Source organism: Crassostrea angulata, chromosome 6, assembly GCF_025612915.1.
Source record: "Crassostrea angulata isolate pt1a10 chromosome 6, ASM2561291v2, whole genome shotgun sequence".
NCBI lineage: Eukaryota > Metazoa > Mollusca > Bivalvia > Ostreida > Ostreidae > Magallana > Magallana angulata.
Window position 1 is genome coordinate 19,805,494 of NC_069116.1, and position 18,204 is coordinate 19,823,697.

The following is an 18,204-nucleotide window of genomic DNA, read 5'->3' on the forward strand; positions in this document are numbered from 1 at the left end:
CAATTTTTATTACACTTTTTATATGCATGTAGTAAGAAAAATTCCGCAATTGGCTAACACGATTTTATGGTATTTATATGTAGTTAATATTTGATAATTAATAAGAAACCAACAGAATGACAAAAACTGAAATTGCTAATGGCATATCAGGAATCATGATTGCTTGCAATTAACAGACTTTTGATGGTTAAGTAGGAAATAGCTATGAAGGTATACAGTTAAAATAAATCGAAGTGAATACAGGATTTCAGATACACATGAACCTGAGCCGCTATACACAAGTACGCATGAGTACTAGTACATGTATACTAGTGCTATAACATTACCAGTACATGTATGTTTCATCACACGTTATATACCGAAGCTCTGCCTCAAAGGCATTTTATTCGTATTATACCCCTGACGGTTTATTTAAATCATCAGTGCTGTGAATGATTTATCTTAATTCAGGATATAAATATATGCATAAATTTCTATATCATATTTTTTTTACTTCCTTTCCTTTTTTATCGTTCAGGTGTTTTCCAATTTATGGACATGGTCATTTGTTAACATTTGGTTGCATATAAGTTTAGAGAGGGATATATCCTTTTTTTTCTTTTAGTTTCTTAATATTAGTTCTTTAGAAGCTCATACTTTGTTTAGTTAACCAATGACCCTGAATAAGATCATTCGTTAAGGTCACATCGTTACAATGGCTCTAAATTTTCAACTCATTTTTAAGTCATATCCTGTGGACGATGTAACTATGCCCATTGCTGTTTTGTGAATGTGAAGCAATATATTTTGCTTTGCTGGTATATTTCATAAAGTAATGAGAAATGACATTTAGTGGTGTAACTTTATTGTCGTAAAATAACAACTGGAAAATAAAGCAACACATCGATGCGATATTTAATGCTAAAAGCAGCAAAACGCCGCTATATTAACAGTTCATACAGACATGTACGCAAGCTGGGTTAAACAATTTTGGCTTCTATGTCTGATAGAGGACAATATATTCTGGAATGTAAAAACAGAAACAACTTCTCTGGTAAAAGAGTTCAATTGTTATCTTGTACATTCGAAATTGTAAAAATGAACAAATATCAACAAAATACACATTTATCACGGGTGGGGTGTTAAATTTCAACAGCTAAAATTGAACACTTCTTCCCATGGTCTATACTAAAAAAATCTTTATGCACAAGACAAGCAGTTCAAAGAATTCAACATAGCAATAAAATATTTTCTTAAAAGAGACATGTTTTATTCTTGTTAAAGGCGCTTTAGTTTCAACTTGTACCAATTTGTTAAAGGGAGTAAGGTATTGATGGAATCAAACATAACAGTTACTTCAGAAAAGACTTAAGGTGGCTCATTACACCTTGAAATATTTTCTCAAATCAGCAGAAAATTACTTGATTATGAGAGTCATAATGGATAAAAAGTATTTAAATCAAATAAGCAAAAAAATGTGCAATTTTGGATGAAAAATTACATTTTCGAATATTTAATTCAGTAAACATGAGCAAAAGCTCCAGTCGGATTCGAACTCATGATTTGTGGTTCCAGAAGCCCAATACTTTAACCACTTAGCTACGACGATATACAACCGAATCGAAAGATATAAAAAAAAAATTAAAAAACATTTAAATCGCCATCTTGTGACGTAGTGTTTTAAAAAGTAAGAGTCTGTGTGTAGTGAGGTACCTTAATACTAAAGAATGACTACAAAGGAACGAATACGCAAAAAGCACTCGCCATCCTCTCATTTTATCGACTTAATTTTGTTCGACACTGTACCATGCTTATAGACAATAGCTTAAAGCAAATGCAGTGATTCAATACAGAATTGTATGATTGGGCCCCCTTCTTTTCACTCTGAGGTTCTCTTGAAGACTCTAGTACATTTTACATCTCCAACATACATAGTCTGAAATCAGATAATAAAAAAATCAAATTTATATAGCGAGTTAAACTTCGTTATTTATTTCGTTTCGTTTAAAGTCATTTTTATTTTTTAAAAATCGTCATCTGTTATATTTGGTATAAAATATTTTGTGATACATTTTTTAAAGAACACATTATATACATGTACAACGGACTGATGTTTTTTTTTTATTTACCGTAGTCATGAGAAGGGATAATAAACATTACAGATAGATATATAACCTGAATTAGTTCGTCGTTACTTATTTCTCTCACGAATTTCTGAGCCTTTCCTTTTCCCTCCGCAACCGGATTTGCTTCTGTTATTATTTTGCCGTTCTCCCATCTAGACATACACTGTAACCAAAAACAAAACCCCGAAATTTTCACTTATCTAAAAATAAATTAACAGTTATGGCAATTTCTCTTTACATAATGACCTGTCATCAAAGAGCCAAACTACTTCACAATTAAAATTTATAAATATATATTTGTTTTTTCAAACGAAGAAGTTTCAGGTACCATCTTTCGTATTCAATTGTTATTTAAGAATCTGCACGTGTTTTAGCATTCCAAGCAATCCTCCAACAATTGCCGAATCCTACAGATGAATGAGGTATAGCCGACAGCGGCATGATACAAATCAGAAAACAGTTCTTTGAAATGTAAAATCATTCGAATTTCAACAGTGAGTATTTCTTTCATGTTAACTTTCGAAATCGTTTTGCGGATGACCTTATAACACAAATGAAAATTCTCAAAATTTGTTTTCTTACATTCATTTCTAGTCCCTCGTAATTCTGTTGGTAGGGCTCGTCCAGCTTAAAAGAGATGACTTGATTGAAGAAACTGACTTTTGAGACTATATTAACCGTGTCGTTTTCAATCTTGATTTCAATCACGGGTTTCGCAGCCCCTGCCATTTTACGGAAAACCACATTGAGACCTGTGAAAAAACCAATACAAATTTTAATAAGAACGTGATGTATTTCTCCATCCAAGATGCTCAGTGTACATGTATCACGAGATTCAGTGTTAGTTCTAATCAGAAAATGTAATCAGAGTGTTAAATTGATCGTCATAAATCGCACCCACGCAATGTTTATCTAGGTAGCAAATCAAAGGGCAGGGATTCTTGTACGTATTTTTTTTCTGTGTTTAGATAAATGACATGTATTGATCAGCATGACAATAGGGGAAAATTCCCTCATAGCAATATTGACCCTGTCTTTAAAATATTATATAATAATTTGATGTTGGCGTTTCATTAGGTTATTACTAACATATTTTTAACTCGCTCTCAAAACTTTTGGGTTCACGAAAAATACCACTGTGTTTAAACAAATATGCCTCAGAGACTTCCGGGCCAGTTTTGTTGGTAATAGTTTGATTTATGAAACAAATCGATCACAAGAATAAACGAAAAGGCAATTGGCAATCTCTCTTTGGAGAAAATGGGCGCTTATGTATACATTAACCTAAGGATTTGCGGAGATGCTTTATGATTGCTCGAATCTTTGTCATTATATAACAATGCTCCAATTAGTCAGGTGAACCGTAGAGAAGACAGATGAAACCAATGAGTGAAGTCAGTTAGAATTAACATGAACAATTATATTAATCGTTTCCCCCGTCTGCGATGAGCGCCCATTACCCTTGGCATCCCTGAGCGCCTAGACCCTCGAGCGCAATATTCTGTAAACACGCTAATATTGAAATCAATTCCATCTTAATCCAAACATCTTATTGAATTGGGGGACGTCCCATATAATGCTTTTAGTAAGTCTGGAATGCATTACTGTCACAATTTACAAAAAGACACCAATTTGATCTAAGAAACTACTTTAAAAAATATTGTATCAGTTTTTCAAGTTCTCTACATGAAATAAAAATGTATGCATTTTATCATCAACTTTGATTACTAGCTTTTAACGCTTTATTGCATGACTGAAAAAATTTTTTTGTACAAGAATGAAGAAAAAACTAAGAAAGTTATCATAATGATAATAATTATAACATACGATTAAGGCTCTTTAAAAGATTTGTAATATAATTACTATTTGCTCTCATTGATTGGAATAAAGATGATTTTATGTTTAATTACGACTGCATATTCTTTATATAATGATACATATTATTTGACTTTGTATTCTAATTACCACACTAATATTTTAATCCTTACTTTAACAGGGTTGATGTTAAAAACCATCTATTATCTGAAGTTAAAGTAGCTTTAGAAGTGGTAATAACCATCATCTTTTAAGCACATATATTATGACTCTCATAAGCCATTAGACTTATCCCAGACGATTTGAAGTATGGTTCATCTCAATTATACAATAAACAAGTCTCCCCGTTGTTCTGGTATGTTATCAACCTGCCACCTCTTTAATGTCTGGTATCTAAACAGAATCAAACGTTTCCAATCATCAACGAACACGTTCTGTTCTTGTAATTGGTCTCCCTTTATAACAGAATCTAGGAATCGCGTTCAAGAATGTGTTTGTTAAAGCAAGATGTGTTCAAATGAACATAGGCAGACGGGCGCATGCTTTTTAAGTGTTAATACATGTTGGAAAGCGTTTTATTGGCAGAGGGATGCATGTAATTATAGTGTTCAGAACAACGTTATGTTCGACATCTTGCAATCTGGTTCTTCTAACATTCAACACCAGTGTTGGATACTTATCCGTGCAGATACAAAGCAATTGTCATAATTTTCTTTTTTATCACACTACACATCATACTACCTCCGTATTTAAAACTGGAATACATGTATCAAATATGATAGATTTTTATAAAAACTTATCATTGCATTTATCATGTAACAAATGTTCATTACGTGAGCAAATTAAACTACAGACATACTTTAACTTCTTTCTGGAATTCTTTAAGAGACGGCAGATCAAAATAAACACATGGGGGAACAATTGAACGTGACAGAAACATGACTTCAGCATTAAATGCAAATAAACTTCCTTTGAATAGGAAGATGGAAACCTCCTTCACATGTCGAGAAAAAACTAATTTGATTATGCTATACACTGGCAAATTCTTGAAAGAACACATGGTAGTTAAAACGATTCTATTGTTTTCATTCGATTTTGGCAAGTGATAAAAAATAATTTCCGTTTTGTAATTAGCCTCATACTACTTGTACTTTCGACATTTGGTAAAGGAAAAAGTTCAATCGCTTTTTAAACTGGTAGTTAAGGTATTGTTTTATATACCATGTTTTACCTTTTTCACTTTTTGTGACTGGGGCTGGGGTTTCTTTTAAAAAATAATTATTTGAACAATAACAAGAAATTAAAATGATTGACATTTTAAAAACATAAATTAAACAAACTATAGAAATAAAATAGAACCGGCTACAAGTTATACTTAAGTGATTGTACTTGTTTTGTCTTAAAGTGTTTATTAAACAAATCAAGAATTCGGAGAGAGAGAGAGAGAGAGAGAGAGAGAGAGAGAGAGAGAGAGAGAGAGAGACTTACCTAACTCTTTAAAACATACGTCACCATTTTCACTTCTAATAAATCATTATGAGAGAGAGAGAGAGAGAGAGAGAGAGAGAGAGAGAGAGAGAGAGAGAGAGGGAGAGAGACTTACCTAACTCTTTTAAAAATTCGTCAAAATTTTCACTCCTATCGAGTTTCCATTTTCCTCCAAGTTGTGACTGAATTTCTTCGAGAGCCATTTCACATTCTATGAAAAACCTTTGACTTATTGAATGCCCTTATATTGAATGCCAAATTTTATATTTCAACCGCTTGCACTATCAATATTTTGAAAATTAAAATTAAAAATCTATCCAGTACTCGGATTAATAATAAAGTCCATTCATTAAGATACAGACGAGTTGATTTTATAATTGATTATTGTAGCGGGTAGATGTATTTTGAATAGAACATTTACCGTGTGAGCGTATTTTATAGATCCAACGTTCTGTCGACTGCTCGTTATATGGAAGTCTTGCAGCCAATCAATGCCTCCGTAAGTTCCTCAGTTAGGCATCGATTGGCTCTGCCGGGAGTGTGATGCTGAATGAAACAGGAACCCATTGATAAAAGTATCGGAATACGGGTAGAAGTCTCACTGTTTACGGAAGAAAAAAACCTCAAGGAATATTTACCGTGACGGCCACGACAGCGAATCATTAAATCGACGACTCTCTCTCTGTATCAGATTTTCTCAATGCATCTTGAACGAGCTGCTTGTTCTCTTTCTTTGTTTTTATTGTTTGAAAGCCTTTTTGGTTGACATTAATTTGTACTTCATATATCGCCTACACCGTTATCGTACTCTTTATTATCTAAATCGTTAGTGAAACTTCCCACTCGGGGCCCGGGTCTGATAGGTGACAAGATATCGCCCCGCAGTTTTATTTCTAAGCTAAGACTGAAAAGATCTATACTACATTTACTGTGTAGACGATTCGCATTGATCTAACATATAAAAACAGTAAAAAATGTCATCCCTTTCCCGTTAATAAATATCAAATAAAAAAATAATAAGTTAAACCATAAACAATAATGGCGTATACCGGTAGACATGCTAATAACTTGTATCTTGATTTCCAAAAATCAACTGCGGTATAAAACTAATTTGTTAAACAGAGAACTATTGATTTTAACATGTGTTTCAAAAAGATAGCGTTTTAAAATTTTCTGATTATGAAAAAAAGATTCATTTGATAGACAAACGAGTTACATGTACTGAAAATGTAATAACGAAATCTCTAGCAATAGGCTAAAATTAGCTAAATTTAAGCTACACTACATTAAAAATGAACGATTAAGGATTTAAGTTCAAAAACGCTAATGTACTTAGGAATGTCTCTTAATTTTGCTGGTTCTTAGGAAAATTGACTGGCTATTAATTTTATATAAGACCATCATAACGTAATTGTGTAATCATTGATTACATCACTGATTCCTCAAAATTATGTTTTTGTGTATAATTAACCAGAACATAAAGCTTTTTTTCATGAGAGCATATAAATAGAACGTAGAGGAAGTTTTATTTCACCGCGACATCCCGTGCCAAGCCAAATGTTAGCGCAATAGTTCCCAGTAAATGGTCGATATTCACCTGCCAGACTTGTTCACTTATTACACGGAATTAAACACAGCAAGCGCCAATTACAACATATCTACACGAGAATCGTTAGTAAGTATCAAACGGAGCACACTGATTAAGCAAAGAGAACGAAAACAAATTATTAAAATATCTTTAAATAGGGTATGCATGTTTTTTATTGATTTTTTTTTTCACTTTCCAAAGTTTTATATTTTTCACAATGTTCATTACTTTCATATTTAAAGAATAAAACCGCACTGCTCATCCGAACAGATCGGATGAGCTAGTACTAATATAAGTGGTATACCTATACAATAGTTTTGCGAACAATTTGAGTACAGCTAATTTTTTGAGTGCAAGATTCCGAGTAAGAGGTGACCTTTTTTCAAGGATCCAGTCAAACACTGCACTTGGCGAAGTTTTCAGACCTATGAGTCTGTTTTAGTCGGACCAATAGAGCCTAAATGTATCTCACTTTCGATCTTGGTTTCTCTTTTCTCCATTCTTTTTTCCTTTTGTAATAATAAGACAAAGATCAACAATGAGCCTGTTTAAATTACATGACCCTGAAGCTGACTGTGAGATGTTCTGTCTATCTCAGCATAGTCTAATTTTTTTATAATGTTTGCTCCGTTTCGTCCACCAGAATACCCTTTTGTTCAATTCTGCAGACTGTCCCGGGAAGAAAGAGCTGCTGTATACATTTAAGTTATATAACAGCAGGTTTTAGATGCAAAATAATCTCATATGCAAATATCTCATATTGCTTAAAACTGGTGTTCAGAGAGTCCTCCACGCTGCAAAAAGACTGTTACATAAACAATCCATATCAACGTCTGATGTTCTTGTCTTTTCAGTATTGACCGAACAATATAATGAGAAAAGGTGTTAATTCCATTTATTTTGCCACAAGAGGAAGCTTCTCGACAAATTTTCATAAAATTTTAAACAAATGAATTTTTTTCTTAAAAAAAAATGAAGAAGGACAGTATGACAGACAGATGGTCTAGAATAAACGGAGATCCATCATGTTTATAGTGTCCTCCGGTTTTACCGATAGATGACAAATAATACCAAACGGTAAATGGTGTATATATTGGTAACGAGTTTGTCCTCAGGACATCAATCCATTACATAACACAGAACAATTTTCGAATTAACCAATACTGATATCTTTCTAGCGCCTGAACGTTATGATGACATCTAAACTTCCTTATCGCAATTACAAAAGGTATACATATTATCACATGACTGATATGCATATTAAAGTTCAATGCCGGTAATTTGTTTTAAATCAACAACCCACACAAATGAGTTTTAGTCGGAAAAACGATTTTTTTTCTTCAATTTTGATTTTTGTATAATGAAGCGGGGAAGAATTTTCAAAAACTAAATGTCCTTAAATGAAACGAAATTGCGTTGAAAATGTCACTGAAACTATTCGGGAAACGAAAAAATAAAGATAAAAGCAAACAAAAATTTGGTTGGAAAACATAAAAGTCCATGGATAATTCAACTTTGACACAACATTGAAGTGTTATATATTCTATACATTTACGAATGATGATGCATTGGCTTCATTAGTTTCATACCTCAAAATATTGTTGAAGAAGATAATGCAACCCATTCGCTAAAATATAATTAACCGACTTGAAGCCTACTAATTTTTATAGTAGTTGATTTAAGAAATTAAAAATTTTCAGTGACCTTGACCAATTGAATGTAAAAATACAATAGATTGAGGGATAAAGTAACAGTACACACGTAATAGGTGTCAACCGTGGCACCGGACGACACTAATCGTAGTTATCACTCGCGTCTAAAATAACCTTAGTTACCTCATTTTTTTCTACTTAAAAGCTAGTACGCGCAAGAGATAAATATCCTGTTTTTTATAACTTAACTTCAACCGAATATCATCTTGATTTTGAGATATATTTGATTTTGATTCTAACTAAGGGTAAAAATGGAGTACTTTTAAATATATACATTCATGTATCCCATAAAGGGTGTTGTTATATTTAAGGATCAACTGCATTTCTAGAATGATTTAAATGAAATTTATAATTCTTTCGTTTATTTCACGTGGTATTAACTATAGCTACTTTGTTCTTATACCCAAAAATTATCGGTAGACAAAATGTTTACGTAATGTCTCTGCTTCTTCCAATAGTCTGTGTCTCTCCAATCCAAATGTTTCATTATAGCAGATCTGAGTCTTAAAATTTGACAAATATGTTGAACTTTCAATGTTCTATGTTCATAGATCAAAGATTTCTGTTCCTTCGTTCTTGATTAATACAGGTATGTATTTAAAAACTACCCGACTGGGATTCTACACGTACATGTTAAATTTTCGGGTACGGGAAACAACCACAACAACACCAATTTGGTAACGTTCGAGTGCATTTCTTGCTTGAGTCATGAAATGTCCAATTGTGAAAGAATATGTCCCATACGTTACAATAATAATCTTGTAAAAAATACCAATACAGATATCTCGAAAAATATTTTCTTTCTTCATTTAAAGGTCTTTCAGGGCCTAGTTCGTGTAAGTTCCAAGGTATTTAAGCAGACGCTATAAAATCCATCGCTTTGATATTATTTTATATTTTTACATCATCATATTACTACAAACAACAAAATATTTAATTCGTAATTTAAAAAGATTTATAATGTATATTTTATAAGTTATTATTGCGATACAATATTGATCCCTTTTTCAAAGTCATTGCACATGAACAAAAATACAGTTCGAAAACCACAAGACCCGCTGTGGCTACTGCTCAAACTTCTGAATCCATTCGTTTCATAAACCGCTTACAAGTTACATCTCCGATTTCCATAGTCTGTAAAGTAAAAAATAAAAACAGTGAAGTTCAGAATAAGTACGTGTCATATTAACCCATATACATTTTTGATTTTCTGTTCTTTAAACATAATTCTTGGTTCAAAAGCTTACATAAAGCTGTAGGATTACACTAGATCTGCGTTTCTGCAATTTATGGAATTCAAAAGATGACAACTATCATATTATTGGCTTAACACACTGATACAGTAACACGCATTCTTGAATATTGATGTACCAGAAAATGAAACACATCTAGGGACGTCTAGGAAGGTCAATTGGGATACTTTATAAATTGTCCAAAATAACTTTGACATATAAGATATCACTAGCACTCGCTGGAAAACTACAATACTAGAGCCAATTCTAATGTACTTGAACTAATTCTAAATTATCTATACTAACTCTAATATACTTGCACTCTTTCTTATTTACCTGCACTAATTCTCCATTGATGACCTCCCTCGTCACTTTCTGTGGCTTTATGCTTGGGTCTGTGGGAGTGTACTCAATAATAATCTTTCCATCTACTACGGATGGCTTACCCTACAATATACTAAGTCTAGTCTTATTGCATTCCACAGTATATAAAACATGTGTGAAGCATAGTAATTTAGAAAATAAGAACAATATTCTCCCACGTTTCCGCCAAAGGTTATCAAAATGACATTTTGATTTTCGCCGACTTCAAAAGCAATTTTGCAACAACAACCCATTTAGGTGCATGTTCAGTTTCCCAATAATGCTTATAACTAAGGTATTGAACTGTCTGTATTATTTCATTGGTGTGAAGTTATTTCATTTAACCTCAAAGTATTTGGATATTCAATAAAGCAGAATTAAACGGCATTTATAGAATAGCACCCACCACTGCTTAACAAAAATACAATGGCAAGGATTTCAAAACTTGGAAGTATCATAAAAATTTTTTAAAGTAATATTAATCCCTGCTATAATGTGTTCTTGTTATGAGCCTAAGTGCCTATAAAGAAACAGTGCAGCTGATTATTATTACAACTAGTAACATAAAATACATATAAAGAAAATGCATGCCAATAATATTGCAAAACTACAAATCGGTAGCTTACACTCATTTTTGTCATTCACATGTTGAAAATGGTTTTAAAATGAACAGAGTTCTTATTAAAGTTAAAGTTTCAATGAATTTATACTTACATATTGTAAATTTTGAAATCGAAAGATATATAACTATCATGGTACCTATGCTTTCTATAAAGTAATGTCGTTTTTTCCCCATTTTTTTTGTTGTTGATTAAATATAGTTGAAGTTTTGGAATTTGTATACAGATATTAGACGGTGAAATGAAGGATCGAACCAAAACGTCTCAACCATGAACCAAAGTAGTTAATAACAAAAAGAACATATATATATGTAAAAGCTGAATCTGTGAAATATGTATACATTTCGCTAAAGGTCAGCTACCGTTGAACGAATAAAATCAAAAGGTATGAAAGTTTACTTCCAATCAGGAAACAAAATTATTTATGGAAACCGATAATTAAGAATTTTTCTACTTGTATTACAGGAAATAGTCACGAAAGACTGATGAGGATGACAATACGCAACCTTAATTAAACGTTGCTTCTCAAATGTATCATATAACTGATAAAATATAACACACTATAAAATGATGTTTAGTTTTGATAGAAAAAAAATAACGTAGCCATTTAATTAATATCGTTTATTATTCAACAGACTCAGATATAAATGATTTTGTCGTGCTATACTGGACACAAAAGTTGTTTTGCGGATAGATGCGATTTCTTCTACCTACGCCTATGTCACAGAGAGCGGAGACAACGGGCATACCCGCATCCGTAATGGTGCGATAACGATAAGATTACGTTAAGATTGTGTCTAAATGTCATATTGTTCTTATGTTTTATTGCACAATAAAAGTATTTTTAACAAGAGTATGTATATACTCTTGGTCGTACAGTCGTAGGAAAAACAAGAGCAAAAAAAGAGCATTCACCGCATACGAGAGATGACAGGTATAAACGATATGTTGACGATTTTCCCATGACATCAGATATTTAAAAAAAGAATGACAACGATTTATTAACAGTTTTTTTCCTTGATAGGGGTATGAGAGCTTTTAGCAAAAACTAGCACACAAAAACCAAAAGATAAGCAGATCTATTGTCAGAAATGAAAAAATAAATATCTCAGTTTTTCTACACATTGGTCGAAACACAATGTTAACATGGTATGTGATAAATGAATGCTTTAAAAATAGACAGGTAATATTATAAATTGTACAATTCAATAACATACAGGTAAATCTATCACAACATTAAGCAGTGCTCGATGATAAGTATGCCTTTTTATCTTATTAAGGGATATACATGTTGCTTATCTTTTTTATTCTCCTTAATGGGTATTGAAAGTGGTTAAATTTTTATCTTAAAATACTCATATAGTTTGAAAATGTATTTGATTTGCTTATTTTATTTGTATTTGTCTGTTTATGGAATTGTCTGTAGCATCGCGAAAGGTTTTAATTTTAGTGATCTTCAAGGAATACAAGCAGACACATGCTAACAAATTCAACAGTTATGACGACAACTGTTCGATATCGTTCTAGGCTAGACAAACATTTCCATGCTGACATTTGAACTATTATTTTATCATGGAAAGTTAGTTAACGTCGGGTCTAATAAAAGATGTTCCCTTTAGGAAATAAAATATTGAATAAATTTTGCTGTTCATAAACAATTATTGTAAAGTGTTGGTACGCAAACTGTGGCGAAAATGTCATAGCTAACATTTAATGACGCATACTGGATGGGAAAGATATAAACCATTCCCTTATGTTTTTATTTCTCGCAGGAACATTTATGATAAGACTAGGAAAATCAGTAGAATTTACAAGCTGATACCTTCAACACAAAAAAACGATTATTGACCACTGTAACCACCTCAATTAAATGCGCACACAATCATGCAAGCATTGTAGTTCGAGCAGTCATGTTATCTGATAGTGTTATTTATACAAAAAAATTACCACCATCTTATTCCCACGCATGTCCTTCTCAAACTCCTCGCCAAGCTTAAAGCAATCCTCCTGTGTCATAAAAGAGGTTACCATGGAAATATGTACTTTATCGCCCTCCTTGACGGAGATTTCCGACACGGGTGAGGCCATGCCCGCCATCTTACGGACAAAGAAATTAACACCTGCAAATAATCAAATTTCCTGTTTCGGAAAAAGTGCATTTCTTTGATTAACAAAGAATCGTTGAATTTTTTTTTTAACACTTCACTTGATTTTTATTTTAAAACCGTACTGCCAGTATCGTTTTAAAATCTATCATTGTATATTATGTCCTATTTGAGCACATTTGTAATTTTGTTTACCTAATTTCATAGACATACACACTTACATAAACAATTTAGATCCGCAGTGGCAATTTTAATATTTTAACAAAAAGTGGGGTGCACTTTTCTAGTAAGTGTGAAAAGGGTTTCTCCAATATAATCGGTCGAAAAGAGATAGACCCCGCCTTCTACGGACTTCAGTTATTGATATTGTAAGATAAAGGACATCATCGATACAGCTTTGTTATGATGGTCCTTTTTTTACACAAGCATTCCACCATACTATTTTGTATCATGATACCAATCGGCAATGTATAAAATTTAATGCATTTACGATTTGAAAGTCTGTTAAACGCATTTCTTGTTGCTTTTTTGTGGTTCCATTGTACACCACATGGGCGTGTTATTTTACAATTTTTCATAAACATGCTCTTCATTTCAAATCTCCGTATGTTACATTGAACCGGAAGTATCAAGTATCGGTCAACATATGTACTGGTGTGATATGGCGGATGAAGGTATTTCAAAGTGAAATCAAGTGAGCTTACCGCATTCCCTTAGGAAATCTTCAAATCGTTCACTTCTATCAAGTTTCCATTTGCCTACAAATTTATTTTTGATTTCATCCATTATTTGCAAAACACCAAATCTTGTTAGTTTGATGTTATTAAGGTTGGCAGTTCGTGTCATCAAAAAGAAATTCAACAAAAACGCATTTTATTAAAAGAATGCCTTTTTATTTATGTAATAGCACAACATACTCTTTAACATTTTTCCTTCCTTTGCAACAGAACACTGTAATCACCGTTATAGCAAACCACGGGTTTTTTATTTAATCACTGTGTTTCTGCAGTATTTAGTTTGCAATTATATCAAATATTGATACGATAATTACGAAAGCACATTTATAATTGAATTATACAGCTTCCTTTTTCACTCCCTTTACCAATCTAGAGCATTGTGTTTTATATGTCACCACAAAGTTCTATAAATAAAAGTCATCACTGTTTATGTGATCATACTTCAAGAAGACGAATATAGGAACTCGGTCAATTGTAGTTTTATCCTATCTTCTTCATGTACCTCTTGCATACTACATTTCCGGTGTGCAAAGTCTGCAAAATGACGATCAACAACATCACTGATAACTATATAATTGTTGGATTTAAGTTAGGTTCATATCCTTTGACTGATATAAATATTTATTATTTTAATAAGTGTAATATGAACCGATAGCAAAGCAAGCGTTTTGTAAGCTAAAAGCCATCTATGAGTTTACAAGTAAGCTGTAGATTTGTCAGTAGGTTCATTGAGAAGAATTACAAATTGACAGTATGAATCAGATGCAATTACAAGTCTTTGTACATATCATATAAGTTTTAAGTATAGAATCTCATATCATATAAGTTTTAAGTATAGAATCTCATATCATATAAGTTTTAAGTATAGAATCTCACCAATATGATTTCATCACCTACTCTTTCCCTGTGAATGACTTGCTGCTTGACCTTGGATTTAGGATCAACTGGAGTGTTGGTCATTTTTATCATGCCGTCCTCGTATGATGCGATTGCCTTAAGAATTAAAATGAAAAGTTTTCATTTCATATATCCAATGTAAAAGCACATTAATCATGTTAATCAATATTAAACAAAATAAAATACTAGAAAGTAAATTCGACCCCTCGCATATCAAAAAGTTCAGACAGTATCTTTTGTTTTCAAATTTAAATACCTATTAACCATTCTTCTAATAATTTTTGAAGTTGTAATTTATTGGGTTATTGAACTAGTTTTACCTCTGTATCTTCATTTATAAACTTGATCAAAGCTTTTGTTTACTGTTTAATATCATTTGATGCCATCCCTTTTGTCAATTAAATCGAACAGTCCCAGGCTAATGACTTAGTATTACGTAAACTGCTTTGATTTTAATCTATCTCATCTATGTCTTTTCCTTTTATTAATACTTTATGGCTGTGCTAAAAACCACAGAAACCATACATTCCTTTTTCCGACTAAATGGATATTAACTGAATTAGTGGCTCAGAAAATGAAAAGAGTACCCATATTCCGTGATACTCTGGATTTGCTACCTTCATTAGAGTTCCTTGCATTTCTTTGAGGAACTCCTCGTTCAGATGAAAACAGTCCTCTTGGGTGAAAAAGCCAGTTTTCATAACGATTTTGATTTTATTGTCATTCTCAATGCTTATTGTCATTTCCGGTTTGGCCAGAGAAGCCATCTTCCTGAGGGGTAATCCCACACCTAAGACAAGTATGTTGGGGTTATATGAAGTGTGGTAGATTGCAATAGACAATACAAAAGTACACAGATGAAATAGATGACATTGTATTGGCAGTTTGCTGTCACGCTCAGGAAATGTTATGCTCTCGTCAATTTCTTATGTTGCATTCTATGTACTTTATCCCTTTTTTTTATTTCGGAAATCAATATCAATACTACTTTGACAAGTCTTGTAGTCTACATTGACCAACGGGAAGTAACTGTTGCTAACTATGTACTCAACATCTTAATGCCGTTCTGCTGTATTTATCTCAATTCTTACCCACTTCTTGTAGAAATTCTTGAAAGTTTTCACTTCTGTCCAGCTTCCATACGCCCACAAATTTTTCTTTAATTTCTTCTAACGCCATTTTGTACCACTGTGTTTTGACTGTTATCTTTGTTTATCAGTGGTGTAAAGTTCTTATTTTATATACAAGTAGTTATCACATTATACGAACTTACGCATATATATCTATAAATTTTGTTGATTTGATATTCTACTAAGCATTAAACTACAACATTACAGTCACTCGGAAAGTCAGAACATTACCCAGTCTTAAAGGAAATGCCTAAGTATTTACATGTAGTGCTGATCCTGATCTCTTGAGGTAATTTCATACCTAATGTGTATAAACGTCTCGGTCTGTTAAGCACGTAAGGTGCAGTGTTAGGTCAGCGTTTGTGGCAGATAATATCTGTCTGACAATCTGAAAATGTGTATATGTTATTGGGGGTGCATATATGCTCTGAAAAAAGAATTTTTGCGTGGTCTGATATGACTTTTACTCTAGATCTACAAACTTCTTTCAAAATCACTGCACCCCTTAGACCATAGACACTCTGTGAGTTTAGTATGACCCAGATTGGACCAATGGGAAGAGAAGATACATGGACAAGTATTTTATATATAATTCTTATAATAAATATGACCTTAATCTTCGACCTACAAATATGTTTCAAAGTTACTGCACACTCGTAATCAAAGGCACTCTGTGGGTGAAGTATGAGCCAGATTGGGCCAAGGAAAGAGATAATAAGCTCCGGACAGCGATCTCAGACGGACAGCCATACAGAAAGAAGAACGCGAATGAACAGATAGCGCGCCCGACTAGCGGGGCCCAAATTAAGAGAAACTATAAAAATAATACAAACTGAGTTTAAAAAGAAACTAAACATTAATAGTTAATTCAGTGATAGGTGCAGTAAAAGTACAGACATAATAGGTGTCAACTGTGCCATTCAGTTCTTGTTAACACTAAAATAACTTGAGTTACCTGCTATCGATAACACTTTTTTCATATAAATGGTCATTTGTGTAAAAAAGTCTCAAATTATCTTCTGTTTTTGTTGTAAAAAACGTGAGGGGAATATTCATATGAAGTTGCAAGATATTAATGTACTTTAAAAAAAATTCATATGGCCTTTATCTGTACATGTGTGATTAAAGATCAAACGATGAATGGCAACTCTTTCACACTTGTTAAAACATTATTTTGTTTATACATGTAATATCAGATTAACGTTTGTTACGATGTAAAATTGATATTTTGAAAGTCTATCACAAATAAGATTGTTTTTTGAAAATCCATGGTATTCATTATATGTACGTGACGATGTTGATTTGAACATATTTCATTATGCAAATATACATTTACATAAAGAGATTAGGCAGCAGGCAATGCCTATGTAAGCCTTCTCCATAAGGTGCAAGGTAATACATATAAAGAATTGCATGATGAAGCATAAAGATATATGCATAAAAATATATATTCAGATGGACAAAAAAGGGTTGCAAAAACCAGTTTGCGGAAAGAGAAAGAGAAAATAAAAATAAAAAACATAAATAGTACAATTACAGCATAAGTATACAGTACTACGTTTATGTACATGCTTTATATATATATATATATATATATATATATATATATATATATATATATATATATATATATATATATATAAAAACACACACACACACACACACACACACACACACCATAGAGATGCTTCGCACCAAAAATGGTAATAATTGGTCTCGTAGTTTTCAAGAAGTTAAAATATGTAAAATTGTTAACACACGACGACGAACAAAAGCAAGATAGCAACAGTTCACCTGAGTTTCTCTAGTGACTGAACATTTTGTTTGTTAGGTCAGATTGATTTTTTGTAAACCTGCGAGAGCAAAATACATTATATAAATAAAAGGAAATCCTATCTATGGCTTAAAAAATATGAACCTTTTTTATCTTTTCATATGAGTACATGTACAGGAATTTATTGAACAGCCTTGTAATTAATAATTTTCTTAATCCAGTTCTACTTGCCCCATTTAAATGAGAACTAGAGGGCAACACGCCTTGACGGTCACCTTGAATACCATGGACATCATAACCATGCATTTAGTTTTACTCAAAAATATATAAAAGGATATTATTTGAAGATTTAATACATTCTCACTTTATGGCGATCTTGCAATTAGCCCAAGGCGCCACGAATTTAACTGGCAGATGGCTTCATGGATATATCATCATGCATTTAGTATTTCTCGAAAATATTTGGGAGCAGAGAAGATTTTGTAAGATTTAGTACATTTTCACTATATGGTCATATTGGTCCCGGCCTAGGGTCTGAACCTTTGTCAGGGACCATGAATTTCACAATTTAAGTGGATAACCAGTGGACTTCAGAATCAAGCATTTATGTTTTCTTAGATATAAATGGGAATAGAGAA

General features: G+C 32.4%; 3 protein-coding genes across 4 annotated transcripts; all 3 read right to left on the reverse strand.

Annotated features, from left to right (window-relative positions):
- Nucleotides 1-822: 822 nt before the first annotated feature.
- Nucleotides 823-5,963, reverse strand: LOC128189386 (cellular retinoic acid-binding protein 2-like). The gene is made up of 5 exons (XM_052860981.1): nt 5,830-5,963; nt 5,524-5,619; nt 2,688-2,857; nt 2,155-2,268; nt 823-1,915 (listed from the first exon to the last, which is right to left on the reverse strand). Exons 2-5 carry the CDS (start codon nt 5,609-5,611, stop codon nt 1,859-1,861), a joined length of 429 nt encoding a protein of 142 aa, XP_052716941.1. The 5' UTR covers nt 5,612-5,619; nt 5,830-5,963; the 3' UTR covers nt 823-1,858.
- Nucleotides 5,964-9,649: 3,686 nt separating this feature from the next.
- LOC128189383 (sodium/calcium exchanger regulatory protein 1-like) lies at nt 9,650-13,897 on the reverse strand. 2 transcript variants are annotated; one of them, XM_052860979.1, is made up of 4 exons: nt 13,733-13,897; nt 12,874-13,043; nt 10,277-10,387; nt 9,650-9,842 (listed from the first exon to the last, which is right to left on the reverse strand). In XM_052860979.1, the coding sequence occupies exons 1-4, from the start codon at nt 13,872-13,874 to the stop codon at nt 9,780-9,782; spliced, it is 486 nt and encodes a 161-aa protein (XP_052716939.1). In that variant the 5' UTR covers nt 13,875-13,897; the 3' UTR covers nt 9,650-9,779. The 2 variants fall into 2 exon arrangements, with proteins under 2 accessions (XP_052716939.1, XP_052716938.1); XM_052860978.1 differs by having other exon boundaries at nt 12,871-13,043.
- Nucleotides 13,898-13,899: 2 nt separating this feature from the next.
- Nucleotides 13,900-16,059, reverse strand: LOC128189385 (fatty acid-binding protein homolog 6-like). The gene is made up of 4 exons (XM_052860980.1): nt 15,754-16,059; nt 15,280-15,452; nt 14,642-14,758; nt 13,900-14,299 (listed from the first exon to the last, which is right to left on the reverse strand). The coding sequence occupies exons 1-4, from the start codon at nt 15,839-15,841 to the stop codon at nt 14,246-14,248; spliced, it is 432 nt and encodes a 143-aa protein (XP_052716940.1). The 5' UTR covers nt 15,842-16,059; the 3' UTR covers nt 13,900-14,245.
- Nucleotides 16,060-18,204: the final 2,145 nt, after the last annotated feature.